Consider the following 19,235-nt stretch of genomic DNA (forward strand, 5'->3'; position numbering starts at 1 on the left):
ACAAATAAATTGTTTACAACCACTTTACGTAAAAAACAAATGAGCAAATCCAAAGAATCATCTCTGTATAATTTTTTTCAGTGTGATGTGCTGCTGTTCAGGATAATAATAATTTGGACTCTGTGAGTGGTGATAATATGTTGAATAATGTTAAACGGATGTATTCCATCATCATTCTCAAATGCTGCCTGTCGTGTTTGCTGATTTGCAGGTCATTATATAAGTCAGTTATCATAATATTTTTTTTAAAACTGGGGCCCCTGAGGGCCAAATAGGAGTGTTAGTTGGTCCGTAAAATAGTTTATTTAATTATATTAATAAATACATTATATTGATATTTTTCTTGCTGGATAAGTTGGCGGTTCATTCCGCTTTGGCGACCCCGGATTAATATAGGGACTAAGTCGACAAGAAAATGAATGAATTAATATTTAATTTTAGTTTAATGCATAATCACTTACAAATAAGTAAAAAAAAAAAGATTAAAATGATTAAAGTAGATTTTGTTAAAATTATTTTTAAACTAAATAAATACAATACTATATCATGAGTACAACAATGTGATGTTGACTTAATCTAAACTAAAAAAAATTTTTCTACAAATAATATTTAACAAGTATGAAACTACATGAACTATATGCATTTATCTATTACTGTATACGTAGGCTGGTGTCTTTTAGGAAATGTACAAAAGAAAGGCAAGAAATGATGACCCAACAGATGAGTAAATATCACAAGTAGCATGTGCCGAAAAACAAAAAAGAAATGCTTCCTGGAATTTTAAGGGAAACTTTAAAAAACTACAAGACTCAACAAAGGGAAAAAAAATTGTACAGAAGGGGCAGTAATGCAACAAAAAGGACGCCATCTGCCATTGAGGACTCAAAGAAGAAGAAGAAGAAGAAGAACGCATACCACGTGGCCGGAAGTGTTTCTAGTGGGAACCCGCGAATATTACACGAACTGACAGCTCGTCTGTACATTTAAAAACAAAGGTTTGTATATGAGAAACAAACGTCGCTTTACTCGAAACACTTTCGTCTTTCTTCAAGTGTTCTGTCGTTTTATTTTATTTCAAATTTCGCATTGAGTTACAAATGTTACCATACAAAAATATAGTACATGTGTAGTACTTTTAAAATGTTTTTTAAAAAATACCACAGTGTTTTTGAACCGAACTATAGTGAAGAGTATTATACTTATATATTATAGTATATAATTAAAAGTCTTTAAAATGAAGGCTAGCTACTTATAAATAATAAATACTGTAACATTAGTATAATGTTACGTTACTTAAGATTTTACTACACTAAACTGTGGTGTATTGTAACTTAGTGGTAACGTCAAATAACATGCCACATTGTTGTAGAAAACAGTGTAACGTTATTTAGGGCTGCTCGATTTTGGGAAAAATCTTAATCACAATTATTTTGACCTTTATTGTAATCACGATTATTCAAAACGATTATCAGTTGAAGTCAAAATTATTAGCGCTCCTGAGAATTGAAAAAAAAAAATTCCTAAATGATGTTTAACAGAGCAAGGAATTTTACAGTGTTTCCTCTAATATTTTTTTCTTCTGGAGAAAGGCTTATGTGTTTTATTTTAGCTAGAATAAAAGCAGGTTTAAATATTTTGAAACCCATTTTAAGGTCAATATTATTAGCCCCCTAAGCAACATTTTTTTGATTGTCTGTAGAAGAATCTACTGTTAAACAATGACTTGCCTAATTACCCTAATTAAGCCTTTGAATTGCACTTTTACCTGAATGCTTGTATTTTGAAAAATGTCTAGTAGAATATTATGTTCTGTCATCTTAGCAAAGATTAAAGAAATCAGTCATTAGAAATGAGATATGAAAACTATTATGTTTAAAAATAAGTTGGAAAAAAACTTCTTTCCATAAATCAAAAATTGGGGGGAAAAGGGTTTCTAATATTGAGGAGGGCTAACAATTCTGACTTCAACTGTGTGTGTGTGTGTGTGTGTGTGTATATATATATATATATATATATATATATATATATATATATATATATAAATATATATATATATATATATATATATATATAGTTATTTTCCAACCTTCAAAGGAAAGAGAAATAAATACAATAGAATAAAAATATGAAACCAACTTTGCTTTAAGCATCTTCACTGTAAGAAAAAAACTTTATCTACAAAAGTCCTTCAGTCAACAGCAGTAGTGGATTTTCTCCTTGTTGTTTTATTAATAATGATAAAAACAGGCGGCACAAGGAATATCGCTCTGTCACTTTAATGGTTTCTCTTTCACGTGTCTTTTGATTCCCAACTCATTTGTTTATTACACAAATGAGGGTTAATATGAATAATCACTCTGCGTTTTGACACCTATTTGACCATTAAAGCGCTCACGTTAATGACTTAAGACGTGTGCGCTCTGCTCGTCTCAGTGTACGGATGAGACGAATGCTGACCGCATGCTTCTGACTGTGTGTGCGCTGCACAAACACACACATAAGCACACAGTCTTTCGACTTTTAATGTGTACAACTGGAAAGGCGGCGGTATATGATGCAATAATCGATTATCTCGATTAATGGTTCATTATAATCGTTAGAAGCCAAAATCGAAATCGTATTTTCAATTAATTGCACAGCCCTAACGTTATTTGATAATTTGTTTATATCACCAAAGGTGTTGTGTTACCACAGCAGATTAATTCTGCTAAATAATGTAAAGTGCTTTACTATAGTACGGGTTCCCATATTTTGTGATTTGTGTATTTATTTATTTTTTATTATTTATGCTTTTGAGTTGCATTGTGAGACCTTGATCTTTCTTCTCATCACTTTTAACCTTAAAAAGGTGGAAAAAGTGACTTTTTTAAATGCTTTTAATAGTTAAAAGTTAGATATTGTCTAGTTGTCTGTTATTTTACAGGTTTATTTCTCTATATTATTTTTTATGTTATATTATTTTAAACTACTCAAATGTCAATAAAAGTTTTATGTTGGTATATCATGTAGGTTTACTTGTTTTATGTCGATTTGAGCTCATGTTTGCTTGAGTTTGGGAAATTTAGCTTATCTACACATGTGTTTTCCAGCTGAAAAGGACATTTAGCAGTCATGTCTAGACAGATGGGTGACGGACATAGGCTGTTCCTGCAGAACATGATGACCAACGGCATCGTCAGTGCAGCTCAGGCTGGAATGCTCCACAAGAAGTGCTGCGAGCTCCATGGAGGTATGAAGAAAACACTTGCGCTGATAGGGATAGAGTTAACCCAAAAATGAAAATCCTGTCATCATTTCAAACCAGTTTGAGTTTTTTTTGTTCAGTTGTACACAAAAGTGGTGAAGCAATGGCGCAGTAGGTAGTACTGTCGCCTCACAGCAAGAAGGTTGCTGGGTCGCTGGTTCGAGCCTTGGCTCAGTTGGCATTTTTGTGTGGAGTTTGCATATTCTCCCTGCGTTCGCGTGGGTTTCCTCCAGGTGCTCCAGTTTCCCCGACTGTCCAAAGACATGTGGTACAGGTGAATTGGGTAGACTAAATTGTCCGTAGTGTATGAGTGTGTGTGAATGTGTGTGTGGATGTTTCCTAGAGATGGGTTGCGGCTGGAAGGGCATCCGCTGCTAAAAACTTGCTGGATAATTTGGCGATTCATTCCGCTGTGGCGACCCTGGATTAATAAAGGGACTAAGCCGACAAGAAAATGAATGAATGAATGAAATGCTCATTAAGAGTTACACTTTTTGCTGGAGGAAACAGCTGTGGTGACGCAAGGCAAGTTTATTTATATAGCAGATTATAACGCAGAGAAAACCCGACTGCTCCTCCGTGACATTGAGATAAAGGTGATACAAGGTTATCTATATCAAAGAACCTCAAATAAGCGGATATTATAACAATTTATCAATAAACACACACCTCATTTTCTCGCTGTCCACTCCTGTGATTTGCTGATCAAATGAAAAACAAAAGACAGGGAGGAGATAAATTCTGCCGCCATTTTCATATCAAATTTAAAAGGGTACTGAGGCGATAATTTAGTGTAGTTTATGAGCTAATTTCAAAAGTTTTAGGGGGGCTGACTAAAAATATAGGAGGGTTACAGCCCCCTTAAAATAGGCCTAGCAACGCCCATGGTTGTTTCTATGCCTCATAGCTGCAAACTGAATATCAGCTACTGTATTTAGATACGAGTGCTCTCTTTAAATTCTGTTTCTCTGTTGTATTCTAGGGCAAGAAAAAATTGATGATTTCATCAATGTTGTCAACACTCACCTTCAGCCCCTCTTTATGCATATTCGTAAAGGGATGTCGGAGGAGGATGGCCAGGAACATTTTGTTTTGGTTTGTTAAATCTAAAATACATTTATGTTTAAGGAGAGGTGTTTTTATGTTTTCTAGTGTCTACTCAGTAAATGTGTTAGATATTAATTTTGATTATTGTTTTTGCATACTACTAATATATAATAGTAAAATGACATATGTGTTTGATTTATATTAAGTTAAAACCTAATCTGTTGTTCAGGTAAATATGGCAGAGACCGACATTACACGAATGGCTGCTGATTATGCGGAGAACGAGTTGGAGTTGTTCAGAAAAATAGTAAATACTTATAATATTTGTCAAATACTATTTTATATATTAATATACAAATATTAGTGCATATTGAATACATTTTAAAATTGTATTTTTTTTTTTTGTGATGCAGAAAATAAGTTCTAGTTTGGCATTATTACTTCAGCCTTTAGAGTCACAAGATCCATCACATTATTTTAATACTGATTTGCTGTTCAGTATTGTTATTAGTAGTATTCTAAGTGTTAAAAATTTAATGTTTAATTTTTAATAACTGTGCAGCAAATCCATGTAATTTAACTATTGGAAAGATTCATTTTTAACTGCTGACTATTAATTTATTATTCACAGTTCACAAAATGCATTTTGTATGTAGAATTACTTATTACAAACCTATTTTATTATGGTATAGTATATCTTGTCTCGGCAGTCTGCAGCAAATTGTGGAAATTTGAGTCTGATCTTAGAACTGTTTCTGAATGATCATGTGATACTGGAACTGGGAACTGAATGAAATTTAGCGCTGCCATCACAGAAATAAATTACATTTTAAAATACATTTAAATAGAAAACATTTAAAAAAAAAACATAAAAAACGTTGGTCATTGAATAAATGGTTTCTAATGATTTCCTGTTTTGTCTTTATTCAGATGGATCTGATTGTGGAGTCTGATTCCGGTTCTGCCTCATCCACAGCAATTCTAAATTCTGCTGACAAGCTGATCTCAAAGAAATTAAAGAAGAAAGAAGCAGAGCTAGTCTTAAATAAATTTGTACAAGACAAATGGTTAAAAGAGGTACACTTTATTATTTTTATATATATATATATATATATATATATATATATATATATATATATATATATATATATATATATATATATATGGACAATATCACATGAGTAGCAGTGCGATATGGCTCTATAACGGCACTTGTGGGAGACATGTGTTGGCTCAAGGCCACAAGCCGAGTGCTTTAGTGTCAATATACAGCTATATTGCACTGCTACGAGTGTAATATTGCAATTATACAACAGTTTGACAGCATAATTATGTATATAAAAGAAAAAAATTAAACACGGAGAGTCTCATAAATCCTTTTGTATGAAGAACGTCTTTTCTTCTGCCATTTAATCAGATCTGCAGCATCAGAACCATTGCTGCTTCACAAAGGTCACTTGAGTTAGTGTTTGAACGATTCTCTAGCGTAATGTCTAAAGTGATGACTAAACAGTTGATTTTGCTAATATTTTAAGATTATAAAGCTGAACGCATTAAATGCCATCAGTCTACAGAGATTTCCCAATATCAGCACTACAAGATACAAAAGAGAGAGATTGACTTAATGTCACTTACCAGTTTTATTGCCGTGTTATTGTTTAGTCAAATTTGATAAGCTGTGGTTTGAAATTTATGCTGAGTTTTTCTCATCTAAGGGCTTATTATGCAGTCTCTGTCGCCATGTTGTGGTGGAACGTCAACTGTCTTTGCTCTGCTCAGTATGACAGGCGAACATGCTGAATCTCTGAAATTATAAATATTTAAAACAGGCACTTTACTTTTAAACTGCATAGTTGTAATCTAAAAAACTACATTCTCGCTTAAAAAGCTTCAAAAGTACATTATGTTGTCCAACAGCTGCAATATTTGTCACACTGTAGTGAGTTTATTCATCTGCTGTCCCTGTATGTGGGCGGAGTAATATACTCCGTAATATATAATATAGCCTAAGTATATTATATAATAATATACTTAGTAATATATATATAGGCTGTGTAGGAGCCATACAGTATATATTGCCGATTAGCCACAAGGTGTCAGTACCAGACTATATAACTGTGGCTTCACTGCATGGGGGAAGAGAGCGTTGGTTGGAAGCACACAGTTTTTGACCGTAACTTAATGTAATGTAACTTAAAGTAACAGAGAAGTGTGCATAATAGATTAAGGAAAATTGATGAAGGAATTCTGTTAATTGAAAAATTAAGACGTTGTTATTTGCATCTATTTTGACTACAGACTCTGACTTTTACGCATAAAAAAACTTGCTTGCTCTACCAACATTAGCGGCAATGGAGAGCTACTACAGGCTGTACTAGTGCTGTTATTACGGGAATATTGTATGGCTGTCATCCAATCAAATTTGAGAAGCAGACAGAACTGTTTTATATATATATAGAAAAATATGAACCGTCATTAAGGCACAAACAACTAAAGTAAGCTATTAAAAATTAGTTATTAATACCATTAAATGTTAAAAATTCTCTGCATTAAAAAGCAGTGAGGAATTATTTGAAGAAGATTTACAGTGTCATGGGAGAGCTAATCATTTTGATCTGTACATGTTTTACAGTTTCTATTGTATTTAAATTTATATTTGGCAACAAGTCGCTCTTTTTTCAAAAGCATTATTTTTGTTCTGCTTTTTTCTGCATTAGCAAGATGGTGAGTACACTCTAAGTGTTCGCTGCATTGTGGAAATGGAGCCATATATGCGCACAATTTACCAGGACATGATCAAAGTGTGCTACGTGTGCCACAACATCGCCCTACAGGTAATAAACGAGTAAAGATCATGAACCTTCATTCATGACAAAAAAACAGGCATAAGATTATTTGATTTTTAATTCCAGACATCATTAAAGAACAGTACATGCTTAGTGATTGTTTTTATGTCATACTGTTTCTTGCTTAATAGTGTACTATTATCACTTACACTACATTCAGTGAAATTTATACTGTATTTGTGTAGACCTAGTGACACAAAAGTTACACACTTTTATGCCATTTTCAGACATGCCAAACAAAATGCTTTTCTTTCAGTGCCAGGTATGTGAAAATCCATCATGTGAAATCAAGGTGCACCTTCCCTGTGTCGCTCGATATTTCAGAGCACGCAGTGATCCTCATTGCCCTGCATGCAATGATTTCTGGCCTCATGAGATTCCAGGTGAGTTGTTTTCATTAATGGCTCATTTCCACTGAGTGGTACTGTTCAGTACTGTACAAAACAAATTCATGTTCAATTCCACTGTCAAAGGTAACAAAATAGTGAACTGCGTCATACCACTTTTTTTGCCCCTCTTTCGTAGGGGTACCTAGCACGACAGTACAGTACCAAAAGGGAGAAGCTAGACTCACAGCTGAATGCTATTGGTTACAGAAAATTGTCACTTACGTGTGTAAAAACACAAGGAAACACATGAATTGACCTTTTTAAATACACATTTGAAACATGACACTGTAATAATATAGTGAATCATACTAAAGTATGATTCTTAATCATACTAAAAAAATGCTTGTCGACTTGTGACAAATGGCCACATGCCAGGAAGCAAGAACAGAATCTACTGTACAGTGTTACTTCCAAACCATAATACATTACAGAATCAGATTACTTGTTAGTGTTATTCAGGGGCGTAGAATTGGCATGGATGTAGGGTGCTTGTCCTCACCAATATCCACCAACCATTAAAATGTCCCCACTAATAATTTAATTAATTCTAAAATGCGATGTCAACATTAACCTAGACATGCAGAAAGGGTTAAATCACGTTCTCTACTCAAGTCACACCACCCCTAAACGCATACAAACACTGCAATTGACAACAGCGCCAAAAACTGTGGAGGAATTTTCCTATTCAGGAATAAGGTGTGTGAGGTGATGGACACTGAAGTGAGGATGGCACAAAAAAAGAGAGAAGGTGGACAATAGCCCCTTTCACACAGTGATACCGGTAAATATCCGGAAAATTTCCGGAACGACTTTACCGGTATATTCAAAAAAGCGCTGTTCACACAGGCGAGGACGTTACGGAAATTTTCCGGAAAAGAGCATTCACACATCTATTCCAAAATACCGGTAAATTCTGACATCATTAACCAGAAATGAGCTTTAAACGGCTGCGCTTGTATTTGTAAACATTTGACTAAATTACAAACTCTGTGGATAATCAGTATTGTGACCAACTTTCGCAGGATCACTTTCGCATGTCGAGATGTTTATAATATGTGCGTGTGCAGGCGCTCACAGGCTGTTTCGCAGGCACACGCAAAGCTTGAAGGTAAACAAACAACGGCTTGTCATAAGCATCTCATCGATGATTATTTACACAGTTGGCATTAAGAAGAACATATAAACGTGATCTGACTAACTTCTAGCAGCTAAATGTGTCTGGAAAAATATTCAAAGGCTTTTATTCTCATAAACCGCGCGGACGTAAATGCATCTGACAGTTGTGATTGGCTAAAGCAAACGTCTCACGTCAGCACGTTCTAGATGTGCACGCGCTTATTCAGACAATCATCCTTCTGCGTTCACACAGCGCAGCATTCCGGCAAATGGCCGGTAATGTTACAACTTCTCTTTCCGGAAAATAGCCAGAACGAATTTACCGGTATTTTCAAAAAGTACCTGTTCACACATACAACCTTTCCGGAAAATTGCCGGTAATTTTCCGGAAAGGTCTGTATGTGTGAAAGGGGCTATTAAGTGGACATTTCAAAGAAAAATGGTTTCATTTGCATTATGGCTAAAATAAACGGAAGTCTAACCTCTATCTGCAGTTAGGCTATTAAACATTCCTATTACGTTAAACTATTCCTTAATTTAACTTAATGAGTTGTATTAAGAGTAGATTAAAATAAGTAAATAAATAAAATTGCATTGCTAGTATTAATGCATTAAATTTATCAAAGTGGGTTTTTTTGTCCCTATTAGGCATGGGTCGATATATAATTCTGGCGATACGATAACCTTGGACAAAAATATCACGGTTTCACAATATTGTAATTAATGTCTGTTTCATGATTTTTTTTTATGTCTGGGTAAAAAAACAACTTTTTTTCCTCTTTGATCACAATATATTTTATTTTGTGAAATATTTATAATTTTTTGTAACCGTAAACATGTCAGGCTAAATAATTTAAATAAATCATTGACTTCTGCTGTCTTCACTAGTTTTGAAAACCAGTGTTAGTTTTTTTTTGTTATTTGTTTAAAATGGCATCTTTGGATATCTTTTCTGCTAGAGATACTGTTGTCCTAAAAAACAAACAAAAAAACATCTAAAAAATCGTACATATGCTGTAGGAACTTCATAGCAAAAAAACATTGGCGGTTTTAAAACTTTTCAGAAACACTTTTCCAAACCGCGGTATACCTTGAAAGTGGTTATTGTCCCATGCCTAGTCCCCACCTCTGTTATTTAAAAATAATCCTTCACTTTACAATATTGAAGTGTCAGAATTGTAATGGGCTACAATTCTTCTGCGTTGCTTTCCCTTAAATAACTGCACTTTAAAAAACGCACAATTCATTCATGTTGCTCTAACACAAATCGATTAAGTCAACTAATTGTTTCTAAAAATGTAAGTGGAATTAACCTAAAACAATTAAGTTGTCTAAAAATATTTTCCTTTTACACTTAAAAAGGGGTGAAAGGGTCGGACTTAGTGACCAGGCAAATTATCAGTACCAAACCAGTCGAGATGTTTGACTGTCTGTCAACACAAGCATCATTCTGTTTCAAGCAAGTTACTAAGTCAGCAAAACATTTAAATGGACTCTTCCTATTTTATATGCAGTGTTGGGCAAGCTACTTGAAAAAAAGCTATTAGCTACTCTACTTAAAATGTAGCTTAACTACACTAAAAGCTACCCCCTGGGAAATGTAGCAAGCTAAGCCTTAAAGCAACAAGGCAAAGGTAGCTTAGCTACATCCAAGCTATTTTTGAAATTTTTATTTTTGAAATTAAAGCAACTTAAATCCAAGTCAATCATATCTTAGTGATCAATAAAACTGTCAATGAAACATATGAGGCATAATAGTGAAGTTCAGTTATTTACTGTAAATAGTATGTATTAGTAACAGAAACAAATTATAGTATAACAGCTAAAACAAAAAATCCAATAAAACCAGTGTTACACATTTAAAATACTATAGTAAAGGGAATTTTTTGGAATAATATATATATATATATATATATATATATATATATATATATATATATATATATATATATATATATATATATATATATTTATTTTTATTTTTATTATTTATTTTTTATTTATATTTATATATATAAATATAAGTTATTGCATCTTAACATGTACTTCTCGAGGTATGATCACGAGGAATCCTGCTTCAGAAATAACTCCTCTCCCTCAGTCAGTTCCATTAAGCAAGTTTCGGTTGACGACATTGCCAACCAGAGGTGGCAGTAATGCACTAAAAAGTTTGTTGTCGAACACCGTAAAACAGGAAGAAGAAGAATTCCTCATTCTAGCCATTATATGGATTTACTATCACCGGCTACACATCGGCCTCACTGCTCCGTGAATGTCGGTGCCGTCTCTTATTGATCCGCATTCTGTAAATGTAGCTTGTGTGAATGCTACTGCGCTATGTGACTAATAAAATAGCTTCACTAACTGTTACTGAACAGCTATTAGATTTAGAAAGTAGCGACGCTACCGCCAAGCTACTGAGAAATGTAGTTGACCTGTGTGACGCTACTGCCCAACACTGTTTACATGTATGTAGTAGTGTTTGCTATAAACAATATATCTGTGCAAATGTTTGTTGCCCTCATAATCTTTAATCAAATACCATACATAACCTTCCCCCCAGAAAAGATTTTTCTTTTAGTCCCATGGAATGCTTTTAGGGCGTGCTATCAGTGCATTACTGTGTGTTCACACTAAAGGCGGCAAGAGCGTCAAAGTAGCCGGAAGTCATTACTTTTCTATGGGAGCTGGCGGTGAAAAGCATTGAGGAGAGTTGAAATCAGGTCAACTTTATGGTAATGAGCTATGACATGGTTAGGCAGCAAGCAGTCAGAATGTAGAAGTCCACCGCTTGTCAGGATTCCAGAAAACACAGTCCTGTAAACTTTGCTTTCGACTACAGTTGTTCTCAAGGGTTTAAATATTGCGGTCGCCAGATTTCCAGTTAATTGCGATGTTTTCTTAAAGGACATAAGTGAAAAAAGGTTACTGGCAAGTTACTGATGTGCATTAATGTTCGTTCATTCATTTTCTTTTTAGCTTAGTCCCTTTATTAACCTGGGGTCGCCACAGCGGAATGAACCACCAACTTATCCCGCATATGTTTTACGCAGGGAATGCCCTTCCCCCTGCAACCCATCACTGGGAAACATCCATACACACCTATTCAGACACATACACTACGGAAAATTTAGCTTACCCAATTCACATGTTTTTGGACTTGTGGGGGAAACTGGATCACCCAGAGGTAACCCACGCAAACATGTGGAGAACATGCAGACTTCACACAGAAACGGCAACTGACCCAGCCAGGAATCGAACCAGCGACCTTTTTGCTGTGAGGCAATTATGCTATCCACTGTGCCCCCGTGCTACCTGCATTCATGTTATATATGTTTTTTTTTAAAGCAGGAATCTCATGCTAACTATAATGACAGTACAAAACAGCTGCTTCAGAATATTTTAGACATATGGGCACATATTGGATAGGTGGAGCAAAGCCACACTACACACAACAACTTAATCTTCCATAGTTAAATGAATTTGATAAAAGGCCAGCAACATTTTTTTGCTAGAAAGCACTGTTTTTATGAGGGAATGTAAGTGATTTGCTAATACGCTGCAACAGCCCCTTTAAATGCGAGATCAATGAAGCGAATTTTGATGCTCTTGCCGGCGAACCAGGGAAGGCAGACACCATTGTCGCCAGGGCGGCCAGAACAAACTTTGACACTCTTGCTGCCTTCAGTGTGAACGCACAGTTAGGATGGGGCTGTTAGTGCTTTAGGGCAGGGTTATTCTTCTTTAGAGTGGGACAATCAGTGGTTTAGTGCAGTTGTTCATTTTTGCCCTGCCTTCATGTTAGGCAGCGGTTGTAATAAATTTATTTGTATTTGTCTGTAAAATGTAGCTTTTTGATTTGTCATCAATGGATATTTGAGAACATTCTGCACCAGAGGTTGCATGTCAATAGTGATTCCGGTGGACAGTAATACTCCACAAACATACAAATGCAGTGTTTACTCTAGGATTCCTCTGTTGGGCATTTTACACAGATCTACCACTACATGTGGTGTTATTTTATTGACAAATGTCGTGGATGCAGTATTGTCGAGATTGTATTTATGGAATAGCCTACGAGCATGTCAATCTCTGCTCGAGCGCCGATTTCCTCTGTTCAACACAAAACTTCTTGCGCGACCTCAACTATACGCTGCTCCGCAGATTTTCTTGCCACCCTCAAATAAACGCTGCTGAAGTGTGATTTACTGCGTTTATGTAGTGAGTATGTCTCCAACATTTATTAGATTTTTATTAAGAATATTTATGAATTTCTCCGACAGACTTAGGCCCCGTTTACACTAGTGCGTTTTAGTTTTAAAACGGCGTTTTAGAATGAAAACGATCCGCGTCCACACTCGCGTTTTACCCAGCGTTTCTGAACTGCTCTCCGTCCACACCAAAACGCTGAAAACGCACATCACGTGACCACACACACACACTTTGGCAATCGCTGGAGCCCATCTACCCAGATGAGAGCTCTGCTAGTCGGACTTCTCATCATGCATCTCTCGCTGGATCTAATCTCACTATATTTATTAAACGTGATATTTCATTCATCTTGTTGTCTTTATCTAACGACATATTCCCTGACTTTGGTCATTGGAATCTATTACTTGTTCTCAGGTAACGTGTTTTGGCTGAGCGCAAAGATAAGTTAATGATTAATGTAACCACGTACATTCTGTATATTGACTGATCGCTTGCCTTTATTTCCTATAATGTATAAACTTATTGTATGTTATACTTTTATAATGGCCATTATCGATTATTAAAACTGATATTCAGCAAAAGAGAGGCTGTGTTTCGTATTTTCACTGAAATTGAAAGGAGGCAGTTGTTATCGGCTCCGTTTTGTTATAAATATGCACACAGTGAAGATGACGCTCATGCAGCATGATGCCTTAACATTTCTGCTGTCTAAGTTGCTAATATTAAAATGAAAATAGGCAGTTCCTTATATTAAGTTTACATTTTATTGTTGAGAAAGTGAAACAACGTAGCCAAGGTGATGTGAATGAAGTTATAAAGTACACTGTTCCCTGTGAAGATTGACGCGTGTCCTCGGTATGTTTTCCATATCAAACTGAGAAGAAGAGATGCAGCCTTGATCAAACTTGCGAAGTCTGAACTTACACGGAGAAGATTCTGGACTGAACTGTGTGTTAGGCTACTTAATATTGAGGAAAAGCCCCAATCAGAGAGCCGAATGTCTGCAGCCCCGCCTCCGTTTTCAGATGTCTCCGTCTTTCCCCATCCACACTGAGACTGAGCAGCAGCGTTTTAGAATGAAAACGGCCTCTCCAGCGTTTTCGAAAAGCTCCGTTTTCGGCGGTCGAGAACTCCGGCGTAGTGTGGACGGATGGCGTAACCGTAGCAAAACTTATGCGTTTTCAAACTAAAACGCATTAGTGTAAACGGGGCCTTACAGAGCGGCATTAATGCGTCCTGAAGTAAAGTGAAACGGCTATAAACTCCAGCAAGATAAAGTCATTGTATGCAAAACCACAGACTTTTATCTGTAAATAAAGTATAATTATGAAAACTGTGTTCATCATAACTGAAAGCTACGCCGTGTTTGCTGGCCTTGTGCATCACGCAGCTGTCAGTCAGTCAGTCAGCACGTCACCTTAAAGGGTTAAACAGAACACACAGCACTACTACAGTTACAGAAAAGTTTGCGCTGTTATAATTCATTTACCTTTTAATACGTTTTTGGTGCAGTTATTACCCGCTATTTAAGAAACGACCAGATGTTTTGAATGAGAAGCTGTAGCCGTGGCGGGATGAATTTTATTGTGGCGCAACGCCACGGATGAATGAATGTAGCGGAAACCATGAACTGGCATTCAACTCTTCCTCCAATTTGTCAGCAACACCATTTTGTCTTTCAATGATCCAGTCATTTCCTAAACTCTGAAATGCACTGCCCAACTTTTTTTTTCTCAATTCAGAAAACTATTTCAATCGGATGTGTCACAATAAAGAAAAATGGACAAACTTCAAACTTATTTCAAAGAACATTACTAATACTGATTACACATTAAACATTAGCTGGCCCAATCTAGTTTGTGTTGCAGTAAAATTATAGTAGTGCTGAGCCATCACGGTTGAGTAAGTCAAAAAGAACATCAGTTATAAATGACAAAGTGTGTGTTGCCTGCCATTGTGTGTGTGTGTGTGTGTTATTGTGCTGTTAGTAACATTTAGACATTAAAACACTGCGCATGATTGAAAATCTCAGCAGATGTTTTCATTTTTATTTGCTGTTGACATTTTTATAACTTGTCTCTAATTTCATTATTAGTATTTATTTTCAGCTCTCTGCTTTGGGTTCACCTTTGGGCCGGTCTAGCCTATATAGCTTTTACCTTACAATTACTTGACACACAATTTATTTTTACAATTTATCACACCTCTTTGTGATATGAATATCGCATATACTTCTATCACTACTATATATTTTTTAAATATATTGTGCAGCCTACATTTGTGTGAGTTTGTGCTTTATTTTATGAACAAATCTTTATCGCAATTTTGCCTTTATGTGAAGTACACATATGCTTACGTCAAGTGTTTTCAGGGATTTTTTTTCTTCTTATTTGCAGAAATGCAGGCCCCACAGTCACAGAGTTCACAAAACCTGCCTTCCTCATCCAAAGAGAACACTGCGCCCACACAGACACGCCGGTCAAGACGAGTGTAGCTGATTCAATGCTACTGCTGGCTTTTTTTTTTTTTTTTTTTTTACAAGTGCTTTTTGTCTTAAGAGTTCAGGATTGTTTGTTCTATTTTTCTATTAAAATATATAGAAGCAGTTTGTTTCTTAATTTCACATTATTTTTTTATTGGAATTCATTTTAACTGAAATGTTATTCAAATTTATTTTAAATGTTATCAGCACATTTGTACAGTTGCTAAGATTAAAAAGGTTTTGCTAGCACTTTATTTTGTACGGTCCCTATATCAAATTTTGCTGATTTAAGTCTGCGATTGTTAGAATATTAGTGAACTTTCATTGCATTTCAAGCATTCATTAGTGGATGAAGAAACATGAATGTGTTTTACAGGATTTATTAAGATTTGATACTGTTGTAAGTTTGGGGTAAAAGTAGAGTTGGTGTAAGTTGACACATTCTTGCAAAGGTTTGTATATTAGTAATAGTAATACAGAAACATGTGTAGTAATGTGTGTCGGTGGAGCAGTATCAGCAGATTTGTAACTACTTATACTCTGACAATTAGTTGGCATTAACTTGCGGCGAACAAAATGTGCAATAGGAACCATCAAAATAAAGTAATAGCAAAATTACTGAGAAGCGTGTTGTTTAACCATTCAGTTGTAAAAATAAAGAATTGCTTAATACTATTGCTTCATCCTTTTTCTACATTTGTGAATAAGATGCTTCCTCCAGTTTTGAACAAAGTGTTGCAACTAACTGGGTGGGTGACAACTCAGTTCTGTTCATGGAACTAGTGGAGATTAGAAACAAGTAAAAAAAAAACAACAACGAATAAAAGAAGCAATGCTTCCTTGAAATTAACACTTAAAGGAACTTTGTACTGTTTTAGGAATAGGCTTATTTTACAATTTACCTATGGTCAAACATCATTTAATTTTATTAGACCATTAGCATCTTACTCATAAAGAAAAGGTGAAATGAGTGTAGTTACCTCAGAATTTACTAAAGGTTAATTCTACTCATTTGAAAAGAGTTTTGAAAGAGTTTTGAAGATAATGAGTTAATTAAATACCTCATTAATTCAACTTAAATGGAATAAGTTCACAGATTAGTTTATTGTAACTCCAATGGTTTGTAGTGGTTTCCTCAAACGGTTTGAGTTGCCTTAACTTCTTGGGTTTTACAGTCTTCAGCTGGTTTGAGTTCTCTTCATTTATTGGGGTTTACTGTGCTCAAATTGCTTCATTTACTCAAATGGATTAAGTTCAAAGAACTCATTAAGATTAGTTTTTAAACTTAAATGGTTTGTTGCAATGGGTTTCCTCAAATGGTTTGTGTTACCTTAACTTTTTTGGGTTTTAAAGTTTACCTCTTCTGTAGTTACATTATGTACTAAGACTGGAAAATTAAAAGTTGACTTGAAAATCCAAATCAGCTGAAAGGTTTTAAAAATGGTAAAACTCAGCAGTTTAACTCTATGGGTTGTTGTAAAAGTTTATTTTTTATTTTTTTAGAGGGGGGAGTGTTCTTTTAAATCTACGTCACCTAAATTAAATTAGGATAATTTAGCATATTTAGCATTTATACTAGAGGGAACATTTTAACAGGACTTGTTCCCTAAGGTTTTGTATGCTAAATAGTAATAATAATAAATAACACTAAAAAACATTTATCGGCCTGGCACAGTATTAAATTTCATTATCAAATCAAATCCTTTTTCACTTGCCCTATCAAAAATAATTTAAGTTTAATGATAAAATAACAATTTAGTCAATTTGTATCAATTTTCAAATATTTACAAACCCTAAACACTTATCAAGAACAGAGCAAAACAGTGGTCAGGTCAGTGTCCTCAGCAGTTACTGTAATAAAAGTAATTAAATGCTCCTTTTAATTAAGAAGTTAAAAGTTGAATTGAGGTGGATTGTTGGTGATTGTATGGGTGTTAATGGCTTACATGAACAAAGGATAATCAAGACTTGTTAAAAAAATTGAAGACCTACAACACAATACTTCAGTAGATTGAAGACTTTCCAAGGGCCTAACATTTAGCTTTTGAGATTTAAGAGACTTTAAGACCTTGCAAATAAATACCGAAAATGGTGCAGGATAAGTGTGTGTGGTCCACTTTTATTCATAATGATATTTTCTTCCAGGTTTGTTCAGGAGTTGAAAATGTTTTTGAACTGAAATGTTCAATTCAGGTTTATTTGTGTAACACTTTTCACAACAACCATTGATTCAAAGCAGCTTTACAAAAGAAAAATCTAACATTTAAATTCAGAAAAGTATGCAATACTTACCATAACTTTATTAGTTACTAATAACTCTAATCAACTAGTAACAGAGTTATTATATGTAAACATAATAACCAACTAAATGTTGATGATCACTTAGTATTGTTTATACAAACATCTCTGGGGGCATAACAAGTAAAAAAAAAAGTAATGTTTTCATTTAAAATGAAGAAAGTCATGAAAAAACAAATTTGAGGAATTGTACACATTTTACAATAAGGTTAAATTTATTACTATAATTTTTGTCTTTCACACTACAAAACATTAAAAGTTTAGATGCAAAAACTTCCAAATGCCGTCTGAAAAATTCTTCTAAAAAAACTGTAGGTTCAGTAATATCACTTTTAGTGGCAAAGGATGTCCTTTAAATTAAAATAACAGCATAAACAAAGGAGGCTGAGAAAATATGTTCATTTTTGATGGAAATATGAACTTGTCACATATTTTTAATTGTTTCAATATGAAATTCCAACACTACACTACTTTTTACTTTTATTTTTGTTATCTGTAAATGGTATGTAATTCACTTACTTTGTAGCTTACATTAGTGGATTAAGAAACATGACAATGTGCTTTTACAGGATTTATTAAGATTTGATACTATTTTAAGCTTGGAGTTAAAGTACAGTTGATGTAAGATGTTGACATGTACTTGCAAAGTTTTATATATTAGTAATAGTAATACAGTAATATGTGTAGTAATGTGTGTTGGTGGAGCTGTTTTAACAGTCTACTAATACTAGAATTTGCTGGCATATAGTTTAACTTAAAGCCAGCAAAATGTGCAGTACGTGTATCGGTACATTCTAAGATCAACATTAACAAATACTGTAGAAATAGTTTTGTTAGTTCACGACCTTATTTTAAACTGATACGCAGTATTTTTTAAATGCATGATCCATTAACATTTTAGTGCAAAATTATTCAGTATTTGTTAATTTTTTTTTGTTAATGAAAATAAAAGAGCTGTACAGTTACATCTACATTTTATAGATGTAGGGCAAACTCACACTATATACAGTTGCCATGAACCGGGCCAAAGCACGCTTATCCTCCCTCCCGTCTCCCCCGATGGCCCACACTTATATTTCTTTCGAACCTGGAAACGCTTACGTCATCGATGATGCGCTGTTCAGTAAGCGCTCTTGCTCAGCACAGTGGAATTTCTTTAGTTATATCGTTTAGTCATTTGGGATGCAGTGACACGCAGTCAAATATTTCGCTGAACAGATCTGCCACTTTTGACGCTCTTAAACAATCATAAAGACCTCGTGCTGCAGGAATTAGGAGGTTTGCTGAAGGTGCAGCTGTGGTGCAGTAAGGGGTTTGCGTCTTTAATAATCTATGACAGTTTGTGTTCATTGAATAGGAAGAATGATTAATAAATCCATATTAAACAGTCCCTTAAAAGTCACGTCTCGCTTTTAGTTTCGGACTTAGAGCGTACTCGCACTATGCTATCCGAACCATGCCCAGGCCCGTTTCCCAGATTGTTTGAGAAGTGTGAGTGCGCTGAATTGAGCTCAGGCAAGGTTCACGTGGTCCTTTTGGCGTGGTACGCTTGTATGAGTGCAAAACGTGCCAAAGCCCGAAACTGAAAGCGAGACGTGACT

At 34.9% G+C, this 19,235-nt stretch overlaps 1 protein-coding gene across 4 annotated transcripts; it reads left to right on the plus strand.

The window, feature by feature from the left end:
* The first annotated feature begins 930 nt into the window (after positions 1-930).
* Positions 931-16,011, plus strand: nsmce1 (NSE1 homolog, SMC5-SMC6 complex component). Of its 4 annotated transcripts, none has more exons than XM_005164207.5 (8): positions 931-995; positions 3,090-3,229; positions 4,227-4,339; positions 4,521-4,598; positions 5,222-5,368; positions 7,009-7,125; positions 7,394-7,520; positions 15,251-16,011. In XM_005164207.5, exons 2-8 carry the CDS (start codon positions 3,112-3,114, stop codon positions 15,346-15,348), a joined length of 798 nt encoding a protein of 265 aa, XP_005164264.1. In that variant the 5' UTR covers positions 931-995; positions 3,090-3,111; the 3' UTR covers positions 15,349-16,011.
* The last annotated feature ends 3,224 nt before the right edge of the window (positions 16,012-19,235 follow it).

This window comes from Danio rerio, chromosome 3, assembly GCF_049306965.1.
Source record: "Danio rerio strain Tuebingen ecotype United States chromosome 3, GRCz12tu, whole genome shotgun sequence".
In the NCBI taxonomy this organism is placed as follows: Eukaryota; Metazoa; Chordata; class Actinopteri; order Cypriniformes; family Danionidae; genus Danio; species Danio rerio.

Coding starts and splice junctions, on each gene's coding strand:
- nsmce1 (XM_005164207.5), top strand. CDS start 3,112: ATGTCTAGACAGATGGGTGACGGACATAGGCTGTTCCTGCAGAACATG. Junction 7,126..7,393: donor GCCACAACATCGCCCTACAG/GTAATAAACGAG, acceptor CTTTTCTTTCAG/TGCCAGGTATGTGAAAATCC. Junction 7,521..15,250: donor CTGGCCTCATGAGATTCCAG/GTGAGTTGTTTT, acceptor TCTTATTTGCAG/AAATGCAGGCCCCACAGTCA.